At 41.5% G+C, this 18,128-nt stretch overlaps 1 protein-coding gene across 6 annotated transcripts in view; it reads right to left on the bottom strand.

Annotated features, from left to right (window-relative positions):
- The window catches only part of chst15 (carbohydrate sulfotransferase 15), an 82,983-nt gene that overhangs the window by 3,061 nt on the left and 61,794 nt on the right, over positions 1 to 18,128 (bottom strand). For all 6 annotated transcript variants that reach the window (XM_033033755.1, XM_033033758.1, XM_033033756.1 and 3 more), the window contains exons 5-7: positions 11,967 to 12,123; positions 6,578 to 6,734; positions 2,082 to 2,229 (exon numbers count right to left, since the gene is read on the bottom strand). In XM_033033755.1, coding sequence (XP_032889646.1) covers positions 2,082 to 2,229; positions 6,578 to 6,734; positions 11,967 to 12,123 — 462 coding nt within the window. The remainder of the gene's footprint in view (positions 1 to 2,081; positions 2,230 to 6,577; positions 6,735 to 11,966; positions 12,124 to 18,128) is intronic.

Genomic DNA, 18,128 nt, shown 5'->3' with positions numbered 1-18,128 from the left:
CCAGTTAACCAGATCAAATCAACAATCTGAAGTCCAGTGTTCAGCATTAATTAAGTATCAATTTGTTGTTCAACACCAAGGCTCATAATTTGCGATACCTACTACAAACTTCCACAATCCCAAATAAAATTCCTCAATCTGAAACTTGAATTCTGTTTCTTCACAGATTCTGAGTGACCTTATGAGTACTGCCAGACATTGTTGTTTAGGTCTCCAATGCCTGCAGTATATTTTGCTTTTGTTGCTGAAATGTATAAATGTCTTCTAAATATTGTCGTTGTAAATATACTTGGAGAATCTCTGAGCATCCTCCTTCATCATATCTGCCCAAGTCATCTCACATCCTTTTTTGTTTTTGTTTTCCTGAATTCCCCCTTAAGTATATACTCCTAAATCTCTTCTACTTCTTCAAGGATTGTCTTGATCTGAGCTGCCTACAGCTGACTTGCGCCTCCTTATTTCTCTTGACCATAGCCTCAATAAGCCAAGGTTCTCTGATCCCACCGCCATTGCCCTTCATTCCAACAGAAGTTCCATATCTCACTTTTAAAAGCCTTCTACTTACTGGGGGCCCTTTACCTACAAAACAACCTCTCACAATTAACCTTTGCAAGTTAATGACTTCAAAATTAGATTCATTCACCCAATAAAAATTGGATGATTACGATCTAGAAAATTGTATTGACTCAGCAATCACAGGCTTTTGAAGGGAATACTTTACATTTTATATTGGCATGTATGGAAAAGAATTTCCAGATTTCACTCCCATAGGGTTAAGTATTAATATTAAGAATATGACTCATTATTCTTTATTTTCTCACACTAGTTTATCTAAACCTGTTCCATAAATCTTTATACCATATTAAATATATGGTATTTAATACCACCCCTGAATCATCTACATTCAGGCAAAATGTTCAAAATTCAAAAAGGAAAAAATAGAATGACTTATTTTTGACTTTGAAAATACCAGAATGTTAAGCAGAAAATTAATGATGGATTTGCAGATACAAGAGAAAGTTTGTCAGAAGGCATTAAAGAAAGACTGCTAGCTAGAATTAAAGCAAGATTGAGTGTTGGCCTCTTGTGTTTGTGGATTCTCTCATAATCAGCACCAATGATTGTGAACTAAAACAATGTCGGGATAATTAGAGCAATGAGAATGTACAAAGTTGACAATGCATTTTATTTTAGGATTTTATGACCACAATTGCTAAATTATAACTTCCTAGTTTCTGGTTATTTTCTGGTAATCAAATACAGATTGCCAGTCTATCAGCTTGCAGCAGCAGTTAGAGCAATAGTTTAAATGTAATCATCCATCAATCCTATACATTGTCTATAGTATCAATACTGCTTGGAAGGAATGAGAAGGAAAAAAAGAATCAAAGTAAGATGCAAATTATGTTTTGTAGAAAATTAGGTGTTACCACGCTTTGATTTCCAGCAGTAATGTTACTTTATGTAACAAATAATAATTATTGTAACTCAGCTGAGAGTGTACATTGTACATGGTGTGAGATTCTACTTGAAAAATGAAGGGAAAACAGAAATTCTGAATTAGTTTGAAACATTTTAATTCTGCAGTTAAAATGTGGGCTTATTGTGTGTAAATTGGCTTAAATCTGAATCTTTAAGCCCCAGTCCCACTTACGTGTCCTTGCCACGCTAATTACGTGACATTGTCGTCGCGTTGAGGTGCACGGGTATCGTGGGACCGCAATATGCCTGCGCGCACACGCGCTACGTCACGCCGGAGGCGCGCAAAGATTTCATTACCCTACAAAATCCCGGAGCGCCCCGCGATACCGCACACAACTCCATACCCCTCCGCACTTCTCCATGTCACCATCCCGCCCAGCCCACACGATACCCGTGCGCCTCAACACAACGACGAGGTCGCGTAATTAGTGTGCCAAGGACACGTAAGTGGGACAGGGGCTTTACTAAACAAACTGAAGTGTTAAATTTCTTAATCTTGGTAAGATTTGTAAAACGTATCAACTACAGTGTTTCAGATCATTACTGCATTAAATGATGCACTTTAAGGACATATAATGCAGTTTTAACAGAATTCTTACCCAAGTTCAAGAATCTGAAGACCCGGCTCATACTGTTCTTCAAATCAGCCGCATGTTCTTCCAGCCGTAGAATAAGGAATTGGTTTGGATTATATACTGAATACCAGTCCCACACAAAGACAACATATAACCCGATCTGCAATCGTACCTAAAACAGACAACATATTGTTTGACAATTTTCCTGTCTATCTCTGGTCATTTTTTGGCCAATCAATTAATGAAAAATCTTGGCTGATATTATTGAATATTTTCAAAGAAATTCAACTTCTGCCATGAGCTTATGTCAAGTATTTTATTAGATCCGGTGGATGAAAATATTGCATCACAATTGACTTCCCTCAATAACTTTGCACTAACGTCAGGAATTCCCATAGGGACGACAACAAGTAGAACAGGAACAAAACACTGAGGGGGGATTTCCTAAGGATTTTTCCAATGTTCCTCCATAACTTCAGAAAAATCCCAAAGTTAACAATAGAAATACCACTTCTGGCAAAATTCTACTGAAGTCATAGTGAAAAGTCATAATAATTCTCTATGGAAATTACAAGCTTAATAAGATATGAATGACCAATGGGAAACAAATAATGAAAAGATGTCAAGGGATGGGCTGCCTTCTCAGGCAGTAAGTGTTGCGTTTATTATCAAGTTTCAGTATCAGACACCATAGAAGAAAATTGCAGGATACTTGGTCCTAAGTTCTTAAAGAATTCAAGCAGTGAAGGCTGAACCTTTTATCACCTTTTACCCAAGCAGCTTTAATAGCCACTTATTTGGGATGGCAGATAAGTTTCTTAATCCCCTTTTAGTTCTTCATGAATAATACTAATATTAGGATGGATTTTTGGTTCTTTCACATACCCAATTTTCCATATTGGAGTATGGTTCAGCCAAATTAGCACCAACTTTTATTTACGTCAGTCCATTCGAGCCTGTATGAGGGCAAATAATTAAGAGCATAGTAACCTCTACAAGCTTCATTTCATCCTCAACTAGTATCCCAAGTGCAGTATAGATTTAATTGCAACATTTCTGGAAAGAATGAAACTCGGACCGTGTCCACTTGAGAAGCTGGCTCCAAATAAAGATGTTTTCAGAATTACATTATCAAGCCTACAATTGTTATCAGCTTAGTAACTGCCCTTAACCCTCTGGAGAATGCCAAAACTGTAAAAACTGCTTTCTGCAAATAGTCTGTTTGATTCTGCTTGAACTGGCCAGAAGGAAATAGCAAGGGTGGAGGTAGAAGCTAACATAAGCTAGTAGCAAATAGTTTAAGATATTGCTGACACATTCCATACAACATGAGATCAGGTCATGGGTGGAAAAATAGAGCTAAAGTTTCAATTTGGAGACTCTCAGTCAGAACTGTTTGTAGTGGCTTGACAAATCCAGCCTTGTGCAATAATGAGGTCATTACAAAACTACAAAATAAAACAATTCAAAAAAGATTCAGAGACTGTGGGACAGGTGGCAGCTCATGTCTTATCATGTGACTGGACAAATCGTTTGTGCCACCTAAGGTTGCGTCCTCAGCCCCCTATTGTACTCCCTGTACACACATGACTGTGTGGCTACATTCTGCTCCAACTCTATAATCAAGTTTGCTGATGACACAGTGGTGGTGGGCCTGATCTCAGACAACGATGAGAAGGCCTACCGGGAGGAGGTGGCAGATCTGGCACTCTGGTGTCAGGACAACAGCCTCCTCTTGAATGTAAAAAAAAACTATGGAGCTGATCGTGGACTTTAGGAGGGCACATCATCCGAGGACGTACACGCCACTGAAGATAAATGGGGATACTGTGGATAGGGCGAGCTGCTTTAAATACCTGGGAGTCCACATCTCAGAGGATCTGACATGGACATCACACGCTGCCGCACTGGTGAGTAAGGCAAGGCAGCGCCTTTACCACCTCAGGTAATTGAGGAAATTCAGAGTGTCTCTGAGGATCCTCCAGTGCTTCTACTCAGCGGCTGTGGAAAGCATCTGGAAACATCACAATTTGGTTTGGGAACTGCTCTGCCCAGGACAAGAAGGCTCTGCAGAGAGTAGGGCATTCGGCTAAACGCACTATGGGAACTACACTCGCCCCCCTGCAGGAACTATACATCAGAAGGTGCAACTCCAGAGCCAACAAGATCATGGGGGACCCCTTCCACCCCAGCAACAGACTGTTCCAGCTGCTACGGTCAGGCAAACGCCTCCGTTCCCACGCTGTGAAAACGGAGAGGATGAGAAGGAGTTTCTTCCCAGAGGCCATCAGGACTGTAAACTCATCAGGGACTAACTTACTGTACCAATTTACTGTTGCGTTCTGTCTTTTTAAAATTGCTGTTTTTTCTTTTTTTTCCTCCCACAAATATGCAATATGTGAATCTGTTCCATTCTGTTTTGTAGTTTTTTGCACAATCCGCTAGCACTGTCACTTTTCATTTCACTGCACATCTCGTATGTGTATGTGACGAATAAACCTGACTTGACTTGACTTGACTAAGACTGATAGGGTGACATTTACTTCCAGTGTGTGCATTAGACTCCCACGTGAAGATATTTTCTTAATCCAGATGGCCAAGTATCAACCCAGTTGTAATGGGTATGACCTTATAGCAGGACATTGTCGGAATAGCAATATTTTCTAATGCTAAATCAGTACTTTCAGTTGTGAATGCAGCTAAAGCCATTTATTTTTCACTTTGTCATTTTGAGCTAGAACTACGAATATCTGAAATTGGTAACTTGTACCAGAAGTGTCCTGTGCAACTTGTCAGGGGTTATCGGGGGAACACAGGAGAATGGGGTTGAGAGAGGAAGATAGATCAGCCATGATTGAATGGCAGAGTAGACTTGATGGGCCAAGTGTTCATACTGCTCCTATCACGTATGAACACTTATGATATTGAAGTTTGACCCCTTAACATTGAACAAGTGTTATAGTATCAACTGTTAGTATATCTCTTTCAATCTTTGGTTTCATTAATATCAAAATAACTGAACACCGAGGGAGGTCTCCAATGGGCATTTATACAATATCGTGCTGCCTGGTTAGTATTAGTGATTAAAGATCAATGTTGGACAATGGTCTGCAGTACGTACATGCCCACATTTTGGAGAAATGTGTAATGTATAACTTCTTTAACTTAACTTACTAAATTTAATTTGTGCTCTTAATTATTTGTCAATCTAACATCCGAAATGCATAAAAAACAGAACTGGAATATTTTGACAGGGCAAAGTATGCTAAATATTTTAGCTCCGTCAACAGATCCATTCAGGCTGGAATATGTTCATCTGGTTTCTTCAGCATTGATATCTGCGAGTTTAATGCATTGGACATTCTATGTGACTGACTGTTTTGTGTGACAGAGGCTCAAGAGCAAGTTATTATCTGACAATCCTGTACCTGCCTTCAATTATGAGCAGTGGACCTTAGGCCCAGGAGGCTATTCACTGACATTGGGTGCCTTAAACCAATCTTATGGTGCAATGGAATACTATAGGATACAGTAGTGACATGGAGATATGCAAGAAGAGAAGTTTCTTGATATGAGGGCCAATTTGTCAGATTAATATCAGCCCATTTGTTTATTGCAGAAATGTATAGGCCAAAAAAAACAAACAATTTGCATAGAAACCTGTAGTGCCAGTTCCTTTCACAGGTTTGGAATATTAACTGAAATAACTTAGGAGTAGACATCTCTGCTTGCTATTTGCTGTGGTGTTACAGCCGTTACAGGTCCATCACTGATTATCCGGCAACTGGTGACCCGACACCCCCTGAAATCCGAACAAGAGCGCACTTGGAATACCCCCCCCCCCCCCCCCCCCCCCCAGAGTTCCCTCAAAAACGTGGCACCTAGGCTGAGTGTGGTGGCCAATCTCAACCTCAACGGGACTTCCTCGACCAGGCTTCCAACCAGCGGGTCCTAATTGCCCCCCATGCGGCCTGGACTCCGGAATTCCTACCCCGGCTGGAACCGGCGGATCCGGCACTATGGTCGAATTAGGACACCGACATTGTGGGCCGGTTGCCCAAAGGTGGACCATTTTGGCACCGTTCGACTCCTTTCAGAGGCCATGACCTGTTGGTCTGGCAAAATGGTTAATCCGGTAAGGCTCTGGAACCAAGGGTGCCAGAAAAGCGGCATAATAATAATTCTTCTGTAATCACGCCTTATTTTAAATTGTGTACAAAAATATTATCAGGTCCGCGTTTCTGCCTATTCAATGTTGCTTTCAGCTAGCATTTTAGATACTTTGATGTTGCTAAACAAAGGAATCATGTGTTGTTCTAACACCCACCAATAAGCTCAGAAATGCAAAATTCTCCCAGCTGTAGTAATGAATGTAATGCTTTGTAACAAATAGTTTAAGCATTGCATGATACAGTGTGATATTTGAGGTTATTGCCAAAAATAATACTGTTTTATTAATTCACATACTGTATAATACACAGGAATTTGCTTTAAAATTGGCTGCTCAAAGATGTACTTACAGGCATGGCAGAGTTTACTGTGCAGTTGTACACACAGGATCGAAGAGAAGAGTGCATCAGACAGCCGTTGAATAGCTGCAGCGAATCTTTTACCTTTTCATGAAAATCCTCCACAGATTTGTTAGCACTTATGAAGTACAAGTAATCAGAATACAGCCTATAAAAAAAACAGATGAATGAGTATCATTCATGGAAGAACCGATTGGTTTGGTTCCAGCAAAATATCAAGACACGTTAATAAATAAACTAAAAACAGAACACTGGGCGGACTCAGTGGGTGAAGCAGCATCTGTAGAGGCAAACAATATGTGTCAGCATTTTAAGACCTTGCATCAGGAGTGTGAGTCTCAATCTGAAATGTCAATATATACCTTTTGCCGACACAGATGTTGCTTCTAGTCTAACCTAGTTCTTCCAGTGATGTTTTGATTTGTTCCAGATTCCAGCATCTGCAATCCTTCCTTTTAATAATAATAATAATGGATGGGATTTATATAGCGCCTTTCTAATACTCAAGGTGCTTTACATCGCATTATTCATTCACTCCTCAGTCACACTCGGTGGTGGTAAGCTACTTCTGTAGCCACAGCTGCCCTGGGGCAGACTGACGGAAGCGTGGCTGCCAATCTGCGCCTACGGCCCCTCCGACCACCACCAATCACTCACACACATTCACACACAGGCAAAGGTGGGTGAAGTGTCTTGCCCAAGGACACAACGACAGTATGCACTCCAAGCGGGATTCGAACCGGCTACCTTCCGGTTGCCAGCCGAACACTTAGCCCATTGTGCCATCTGTCGTTCCTTTTGTCCTCAAATTATAAACTGCGTTATTTTTCCACCTGTGTAGGAAAGAACTGCAGATGCTGGTTTAAATCGAAAATAAACACAAAATGCTGGAGTAACTCAGTGGGGCAGGCAGCATCTCTGGAGAGGAATGGGTGACGTTTCGGGTCGAGACCCTTCTTCAGACATTCTTTTTCCACATGACTCCTTTTTCTTGAACAAATAACATTTTTGGAATACCAATTCATTTCTACAGTGCTCTCATATTTCCTGGATAATTTGTTTATAGCTCCAACTTAAAAAAAATTAAAGTGAATCAGTACCTACAGATGATTTTCTACTGAACTTCACATTTTATGCACTGGTAAAATGTGCCCTTCCGTAAAGAAAACTTTAAATTACCTTTCACCAGCAATAATTTTTGGAAATTATATTGCTATTGACTACAACCTCATCCCTTGTCCACTTCTGAGAATAGGACAAAAGAATGCACTAACAATTTGAGAGGAACTTATCTTCAAAGGATGTTGATTTTGGGTGAGTAAGGGAAATTAATCTACGTATCTGAACAATGGCCTCTAGGAAAAGCTGATTGTGAATGATAATACTTGAATGCATCAATTCTGAGCCACATACTTCTAAACTGTTCAATTAGCGTCTCAGTAATTGTTAGTTTAAACATAAAGCTTAACGTAAAAGCTTGATATAAATTAGTAATGGAAGAGTAGAACAAAATTGACAATAATTCATTGTTGTTTAAAATTTTAGTACAATGTCTTTTTTTGCCTTCCCGATTCAGTGCAGAAGCAATAAACGTCTACCAAGGAATGCATAATCTAATTGAATGGTATAAGAAGTTAATAATTCTTAATTCATCCACGGAATATTTACTGTTTGCATGAGAAGTATTTTGTCATTGCTGGGAGAAAAAGCAAAAACAGGCAGAGATCCATAACATCAGCTCAATGTAGCCATTTATAATGAAAATTGGATGATCTTCAGATGTGGGTAACAGAAGAGCAGTCATGAATAACATAAACACAGACCACAGCTGGATGTTTTTAAAACGTGATAGCAAAATCAACATTTACTCTCCAAGAACTACTATATCTAAATATAAGATATGAAATAGCAAAATGAAGGTGTACCACTTATTAAGAAAGTCACCCATATGTGGTGTACATTCAAAGTTGGCTAGATTAGCCTTAGGCATGATTGGAACTTAAAAAATCATTTCCCACATGAGGAACCATCCCATCTCTCACACATCTCTCCAAAGTAAAGCGCCATCCCATCTCCCATCCCCACTCCCCAAAAAGTGGAATCTCACTTCTCACTCCTTTTGCCAAAGTGAAATACCATGGATCTCACACTCCCCATGACAAAATACCATGCATCTCTCACTTCTCCAATAGACATGAAGTGCTGTCTCAATGTTCTCTTCCCAGCCTTCACTACGTCATGCTCTCTGCCCTTTCATAATCAAATGCCTGCTTGGTGCTCTCCCTGGATACCAACCTCTACCTTTCTCTTGTGAATATCCATTTTAACATTGTATCCAAGTCTACACATTGTCAGTGGACCCGTGGCATTTTTGTATTGTATCAAGGTATAATGAGAAAGGCAAATGCCATCGATGATAGAAAGCATGATTCAGCCCAGTTGCCCTGGCTTGATCTGACCCAAAGGCAAGATTCCTGGTCCATCTACGACCAAGTCCATCATAGTCAATGTTGTCACTGTTCCACTGCATTAAAACCAGTCACACAGAAATGTAGCAGATATTTAGCAATGCAAAGCAATGGCATGAGGAATGTTCAGGGCATTCTAAAATTAAATTACATAAATGACATTTATAATCATAGGTGGAACAAAGCTAACTCTCAATCTGCATGCAAAGTTCACTTTACTTTAAAATAAAATGCAGCAATTCAAGTTAATCCAGTTTTAGTGAAAATCTCATTGTGAAAGCTCAGCTTAAATCTAAAATAATCATGTGTGTTGCCAAAGATTTTTTTTTTCTCTGGTTTGTAGCACCTGTGCATGTTCCAGTGAAATATTTTGGACACAGATGTTGCCTACTGGGGTGGGTCCCCTGGCCTTCTGCCCATGTTTATAGCAGACACTCTATTGTTACTTTAATGGCATTGGTGAAGGAGAGACATATTGGAACTTTTGCCTCATTTATATTGACCAGGTTGTCCTGCTCTCAAATGGAGGTGTCTCGTCCACGTGAATTTTGTGATGCCACTGCACATCACACAATTACAGCAACATCTTGGCTGCCAGATTGACTGTATCCAGTACTAGAACTGGCACAGTGCCACCTCAGTGCCAAGCCTTCAACAAAGAGGCACCTAAGGAATCATAGCATAGTTGTGTCAATTCAGAACTGATGATTAAACACCATAAATTCATAAATTCATAAGACACAGGAGCAGAATTAAGCCCTTCAGCCCATCAAGTCTGTTCCACCATTCAATCATGGCTGATCTATTTTTCCCTTTCAACTCCATTCTCCAACCTTCTCCCATCAACTCTGACAACCTTACTAATCAAGAACCTATCAATCTCCACTTTAAAAGTACCTGATGACTTGCCCTCCACCGCCATCTGTGGCAATTCGCACCAAGGACTGGCATAAATTCAGTGCAAAATCCATATTTGGCTAAAGAACTTCATATTATACCATGACTATCTAAAATGCACAAAATGCTCTACCTGGTGAACCAGAAATGCTAGAAACATCGAACATAGAAAAATAGGTGCAGGAATTCTTCGAGCCAGCACCGCCATTCAATATGATCATGGCTGATCATATAAAATCAGTACCCCCATTATTGCTTTTTCCCCCATACCCCTTGATTCCTTTAGCCCGAAGAGCTAAATCTAACTCTCTCTTGAAAACATCCAGTGAATTAGCCTCCACTGCCTTCTGGGGCAGAGAACTCCACAGAATCACAACTCTCTGGGTGAAAAAATGTAAATGACATGGAAGTATATTATTGGTACTAAAAATAATTTATCTTTAATAATTATAGACAAAAACTTTAGAAGTAGTTTAGAGACACACGAAACTGCAGAAGCTGGAATATTTCGCAAAACACACTGCTGGAGGAGCTCAGCAGCATCAGTCAGCGTCTGAGGAGGGAATGGACAGACGATCGGACCTTTCTTCAGACTGATTGGAGTAGGGGGGAGAAAGCTGGAAGAGAGAGATGGGGGTGGGACAAAGCCTGGTAAGTGAGGTGGATATAGGCGAGGGGAGGGGTGGGTGATGTTTGGCAGATGGGTGGAGTAAGTGACAAAGACAAGAGATGAAAAATAGCTAAAAGGAGTCAGGTAAGTAGAGGAGAGGAAGAGTGAAATGTAAAGCTGGAGGGAGGGATACGGGTGGAAAGGGACCGGAGGAAAGGGAAAGAGGGAATATGGAAGGGAAATGGGGGGCTCGGGTTGGGAGATGACTATGGGAAGCAACGGAAAGCAGTGCACTGGGGTGGGGCCGGTAGTGAAAAAAGAATGGGATGAGGGGGATATAACTTGAAATTGGAGAATTCAATGTTCACACTGTTGGGTTCTAAGTTACCCAAACAAAATATGATGTGCTGTTGTCCAATTTGCGCGCGCTCTCACTCTGGCATTGAAGGAATCCATGGCCAGAAATATTAGGTGATGGAAGGAACTGCAGATACTGGTTCAAACCGAAGAGAGACACAAAAAGCTGGAGTACCTCAGCAGGACATGCAGCGTCTCTGGAGATAAGGAATGGGTGATGTTTCGGGTCTGAAGAAGGATCTCAAACCGAAAAGTCACCCATTCCTTCTCTCCAGAGATGCTACCTGTCCTACTGAGTTACTCCAGCTTTTTGTGTCTATCCTTAACAGAAATGTTAGTATGGGAAGGGAGGTTAAAATGGTTAGCCACCGGGAAATCCAACAACTCTTGGTGGAAAGAGCGCAAGAGATCAGCGAAATGCTCGCCTAGTCTTCGCTCGATCTTACCAATGGAAAGGAGGCCACATCGGGATCACCGAATGCAGTCGATGAGGTTTGAACAAGTCTACATGAAGCTGTCTCACCTGGATGGACTGCTGGGGTCACTACATGGAGGTGGGTGAGGAGGTGAATCGATTCATGTTTATTGTTGAAAATTAATTCAGGTAAAATGTCATTGGAATCACTTGTTCCATTTAATTTGTTCCACTTAGTGAAGCTATCATCTCAGTCGGAGGGAAATTGGCTCATACATTCACTTGAAGTGGATACCGCAGTAGCAGAAAGAATACAGGTTGTGGAACGTTAGAAACAGTCATTAACATTCCACTGTAGACAGAAATGCTGGAGAAACTCAGCGGGTGAAGCAGCATCTATGGAACGAAGGAAAATGCAACGTTTCGGCCTGAAACGTTGCCTATTTCCTTCGCTCCATAGATGCTGCCTCACCCGCTGAGTTTCTCCAGCATTTTTGCCTGCCTTCGATTTTCCAGCATCTGCAGTTCCTTCTTAAATATTAACATTCCAGTGCTGTACTTCACAAGAATTCAAGTTTCCTTAGAATTTGGCAATAAAAACCACTGCACAATACACAATGACTTGGGACTGACCTCTCAACAGGATCTCTCAACATAACAATAAGTTTAGCAGCTGGCAGAACTGCATGCAGGAAGTCCTGAATTAAATATGGCGGCTCGCTGTTAGCCGTGCGACCATAGAAGTTCTGCCACGCATTATTATCCCACATTGTGGAAGCACTTGCCTCACCTATAAAAAGAAAACATAGCATTTACTTTAAGACTTGCACAATTCATCCGTCCATGAATGATGAGAAGCACAGAAGGACAAACACATTTTGAAAAGCCCGGTAAGCTAAAATTAATTGGCCAGGCAATTATGCAGTATACATTGCAGCTGTTTTCAAACGAAAAGCTTAAACGTGAACATCAAAATTAAAGCCTCTATTCCCCTCTACCATAAATATCCAATTATAGCATACACATGAATGCACAATGAAAGATTATTAGCTGACCAGTTTGTCTGTAACAGGCTATCAAATGTCAGCTGTATATTGAGATGTTAGCTTAATAGACAGTATTCAAAAAGCCTTACTCAATTGGACTGCTGATTCAGATTAATGTTATGAAAAGAAAAGCTGGTCATGGAATGTGTACAGATCAAATAGTTTTTTATTTTAAAAAAGCAAAATTACTTATCAACATCCATTAGTGACTTCAGTCTGAGGAAGGGTCTTGACCCGACACGTCACCCATTCCTTCTTTCCAGAGATGCTGCCTATCCCGCTGAGTTCCTCCAGCATTTGTGCCTGTCTTCGATTTAAACCAGCATCTGCAGTTCTTTCTTACACTTCATGAGATTGATCATGAGCTAGCAGAGTTGTTGTAGTACACTGGGTGGCTCGGTTCACTATAAAATAACCTGATAAGTGGAAATGGATGTGTAGGAAGGAACTGCAGATGCTAGTTTAAACCAAAGATAGACAAAAATAAAATGCTGGAGTAACTCAGCGGGACAGGCAGCACCTCTGGAGAGAAGGTATGAGCGACATTTCCGATCGAGAGCCTTCTTCTATGTCAGGGGGAAGGGAAACAAGAGATTATAGACAGTGATGTAGAGAGACATAGACAAGTGAATGGAAAATCTGCAAAAAGGTGACGGTCGGTTGTTGAACACTGCTGTGATTACAAGATTGCATTTAACAGGCTGATTATATACGCAGACTGAAGGTGCATTTTATTTTGGGAGGTTTATAAATTTTGCACTTTATCACTGTCTCAGCACACTGATGTTTTCTTGAATGTCGAGAGCTGTGTTTGTGTAGTTAATTGCATTGATTTCAGGTAAGATGATGGGGTGCCATTCCTTAATGACTACTGTTTCGAACAGAGATGACGGATTGCCATGTTCTTTGTTTCACTGATACATGGCTCGCTCCTGACTCACCCGACCCTGCTTCACAAGCTGAGGGTTTCTCCATTCATCATATGGACCATATAGATCCTCAGGCTAAGGGTGGTGGCATCTGTTTTATGATTAACATTTTGTGATGTTTCGGCTCAACCCTGCTACCTTGACCCGGAATGCCTATTTTATCTATAGAGAGGATTCACCTCTACCATTGTATTGGTTCCACATACTACCCCAAGCCAATGTTGGATGAGTTGTATTTGGTCGTCAACTCTTTCAATGCTGTGAAACATGGCGACCTATTCATCATCGCAGGTGATCACAATCAAGCCAACTTTATAAATGTACTTCCCAAACCCCATCTGCATGGTATTTTACGAGGATGTTGACAGGACTCGTGGGCCTGAGATATAGGGAGTGGTTGAGGAGGCTAGGACATTATTCTGTAAGATGGATCTTACAGAGGTGTATAATATCAAGAGGGGGAATAGGGTAAATGCTATGGGTACGAGTCTTTTACCCAGAGCAGGGGAAAGGACATAGACATAAAAGACATTTGGACAGACACATGGATAGGATAGCTTTAGAAAGATATCGGCAAATGCAGGCAGGTGGGACTCGTATAGATGGGGCATGGAGGTTGGCATGAGCAAGTTATGTCGAGGGGCCTGTTTCCATGCTGTATGACTGTGACTTTATGTCTCCTGCTCCACGTGGGGTGTTAACATTCTAGATCACTGCTATGTTAATTTCAAGCATGCAGATCGCTCCATCCCTTGATTTCGTTTTGGACAGTCTGATCATCTCTCAGTACTGCTCCAGCCAGCTTACAGGCAGGGACTGAAGTGCAAGGCACCCACTGAAAAGAGGAAGCCAAGGGTCTACTCCAGGACTACCTTGAATTGGTTGACAGGAACATGTTCAGGATCACGTCATCCAGCATGACAGAGTATACCTCAGTCGTCACCAGTTTCATCAAGAAACATGTTGAAGACTGCGTTTAACCAAGACAATTAGGGGCTATCCTAACCAAAAAACATGGATGAACAGGAAGATTCACTCAAGAACAGGAAGCTTTCAAGACGGATGATCCTGCAATGTACAACGAGGCCAAGTATAATCACTGTCGGGATTTCAGTGATGCCAGGAGATATTCCAAAACAAGCTGAAGGCTCAATTCAATCAACTGGATGCCTGACAACTGCAGCAGGGTCTGAATACTTTCACGTCAAAGTCAGGAATGAACTCGAGCAACGACGCATCACTACTGGATGGGCTCAATGCCTTCTATGCCTTCTAAAGATAGACAGGAAAGAAAGGGAGGAGGGGTGGCCCTTTTAATAAGGGAGGGAATAACGGCAATAGAGAGGAAGGATATTGCGTTGAAGGATCAGGATAGTGAAACAGCTTGGGTACAGATAGAGAATAATAAGGGGAAAAAAACACTAGTGGGTGTAATTTATAGACCTCCAAATAGCTGTGACGCTGTTAGTCAGAACATAAATCTGCAAATAGTTGACGCATGTAAAAAGGGAACTGCTGTAATCATGGGGGACTTCAATTTTCATATTAATTGGGCAAACCAAACTGGGCAGGGTAGACTAGAGGAAGAGTTTATAGAATGTATTAGAGACGGGTTCCTAGAACAGTATGTCACAGAACCGACAAGGGGGGAGGCAATCTTGGATCTGGTTCTGTGTAATGAAGCAGGATTAATTAAAAATGTCATAGTTAGGGACTCGTTGGGAACAAGTGACCACAATATGGTCGAATTCCATATTCAAATAGAAGGGGAGCAGGTTGAAACTCAGGCTAGGGTGCTTAGTCTAAATAAGGGGGATTATGAAGGTATGAGGACTGAGCTGATCAAAGTTGACTGGGATAGCAGACTCAAGAATAAGACGGTACATGAGCAGTGGTGTACGTTTAAGGGTATACTGTATAACCTTCAAGAAAAATTTATTCCTATGAAGAAAAAAAGGGGTAAGGGTAAGAACAGTCAGCCATGGCTCAGTAAAACTATAAAGGATAGTATTCGGCTGAAGGCAAGGGCATATAAGGTAGCCAGAGATAGTGGGAGGGTAGAGGATTGGGAAGCATTTAAAGGTCAGCAAAAAATAACTAAGAGATTAATTAAGACGGGGAAAATAGACTATGAAAGGAATTTAGCGAACAACATAAAAACTAATAGTAAGAGTTTTTATAGCTATATAAAAAGAAAAAGGGTGGCTAGGGTGAACGTTGGTCCATTGGAGGGTGAGACTGGAGAGTTGTTGGTGGGGAACATGGAAATGGCAAAGGCATTAAACGAGTATTTTGTATCAGTCTTCACCATAGAAGACACAAAAAATATTCCAACGCTGGATAAACAGGGGGCGGTAGGAATGGAGGAGCTAAATACTATTAAGATCACCAAGGAGGTGGTATTAGGGAAATTAATGAGACTGAAGGAGGATAAATCCCCTGGGCCTGATGGATTACATCCAAGGGTCTTGAGGGAGATAGCGGTGGGGATTGTGGATGCATTGGTGATAATTTTCCAAAACTCCCTGGAGGCAGGAACGGTCCCAGTGGATTGGAAAATGGCCAATGTAACACCTATATTTAAAAAAGGAAGTAAACAGAAGGCGGGTAACTATAGACCGGTTAGTCTAACATCGGTGGTGGGTAAAATGTTAGAGACAATTATTAAAGAAACACTAACGGGGCACTTGGATAAACATGACTTCATCGGACAGAACCAGCATGGTTTTGTGAAGGGGAAGTCCTGTTTAACGAATCTGCTCGAATTCTTTGAGGAAGTAACAACCCGGGTGGATAAAGGGGAACCGGTGGATGTGGTATACTTGGACTTCCAAAAGGCTTTTGACAAGGTGCCACATAAGAGACTATTGCTAAAAATAAAAAATTATGGGATTGGGGGTAATATATTAGCATGGGTAGAGGATTGGCTAACAAATAGGAAGCAGAGAGTGGGGATAAATGGTTCATACTCGGGATGGCAACCGGTAACTAGCGGGGTTCCGCAAGGGTCGGTGCTGGGACCCCAGTTGTTCACAATTTATATAAATGATTTGGAGGAGGGAACCAAGTGTAATATATCAAAATTTGCGGACGATACAAAAATGGGAGGAAAAGTAGGGGATGAGGAGGATAGGAAGAGTCTGCAAAAGGATATAGATAAGCTAGGTGAGTGGGCAACAACTTGGCAGATGAAATTTAATACTAATAAATGTGAAGTCATTCACTTTGGGAAAAAAAATGATAGGGCAAGTTATTTTCTAAATGAGGAGGAGCTGCGTTGTAATGCAACGCAAAGGGATCTAGGGGTATTAGTACATGAATCACTAAAAGTTAGTATGCAGGTGCAGCAAGCAATCAGGAAGGCCAATGGAGTTTTGGCCTTTATTGCTAGGGGGATTGAGTATAAAAACACGGAGGTCTTGCTGCAGCTGTACACAGTATTAGTGAGACCACATTTGGAATACTGTGTACAGTTCTGGGGTCCATACTTAAGAAAGGATGTACTAGCCCTGGAGGCAGTGCAGCGAAGGTTTACAAGATTAATTCCTGCAATGAGGGGATTGACATATGAGGAAAGGTTAAGTAGGCTGGAACTCTACTCTTTGGAGTTTAGAAGAATGAGAGGCGATCTCATTGAAACATATAAGATCGTGAGGGGCCTTGATCGGGTGGATGCACCGAGGATGTTCCCAATGATCGGGGAAACTAGAACTAGGGGACATAGTTGCAGAATAAGGGGGGGCTCTTTTAGAACTGAGATGAGGAAGAACTTCTTCACCCAGAGGGTGGTTAATTTATGGAATTCACTGCCCCAGGGAGCAGTGGAAGCAGAAACTTTAAATATATTTAAGACTAAAATAGATGGTTTTTTAGCTGCCAAGGGGATAAGGGGCTACGGGGAGAGGGCAGGGATATGGACCTAGGTATGGTTAGTATAGTAAGACCTGAGTGATCTCCTGGACAAGTGTCGATCGCCTGGATTGGGGTCGGAGAGGAATTTCCCGGATTTTTTTCCCGAATTGGACCTGGGTTTTTATCCGGTTTTTTGCCTCCCCCAGGAGATCACGAGGTTCTTGGGGTGGAGAGGGGTGATAGCGGTATAAAGGGGAGGGTAGTGTCTTGTGTTCTGTGTCTTGTGTCTACTGTTTGTGGGTAAGTGTGTCTGTTTAGTGTTCAGCCATGAGCGAATGGCGGTGCGGGCTCGACGGACCTGGTGGTCTACTCTCGCACCTACTTTCTATGTTTCTATGTTTCTATGCCTTTTTTGAACAAGCAAATAAAAAAAGATGACTATAGAAGAACAATCGTATGTTTTAGGTCAGAATTATAACTGGTTTAAGTTTATGCGATGACATGTAAAACGATTTTCTTTTAAATGCAACTAATCAGATACTTAGTTTAGTTTGCCGATACAATGCGGAAATAGGCACTTCGGCCGACTGAGTCCGCACCGACCAGTGATCCCTGCACACTAACACTATCCTACACACACTAGGGACAGTTTACAATTTTACAAAGCCAATTATCCTACAAACCTGTACATCTTTGGAGTGTGGGGGAAAACCAGGGCTTGGAGAAAACCCATGCAGGTCATGGGGAGAACATACAAACTCCATACAGGCAGCACCCGTAGTCAGGATCGAACCTGGGTCTCAGGCACTGTAAGGCAGCAAATCTACCGCTGTGCTACCTTGCCACCCAGGTGTCTAGTTCTCAGGCAATTGATCATATTTGAAGCCTGTGTGCATTTGGGAATATGGCCTCATTCCCAATTTTTCCTGAATCCAGCTGCAATGCTTGTGAATTGTTTCAGAGGAGAA

This window comes from Amblyraja radiata, chromosome 15, assembly GCF_010909765.2.
Source record: "Amblyraja radiata isolate CabotCenter1 chromosome 15, sAmbRad1.1.pri, whole genome shotgun sequence".
In the NCBI taxonomy this organism is placed as follows: domain Eukaryota; kingdom Metazoa; phylum Chordata; class Chondrichthyes; order Rajiformes; family Rajidae; genus Amblyraja; species Amblyraja radiata.
The sequence above is the reverse complement of the archived record's forward strand: the minus strand, read 5'-3'. Positions and strand labels throughout refer to the sequence as shown.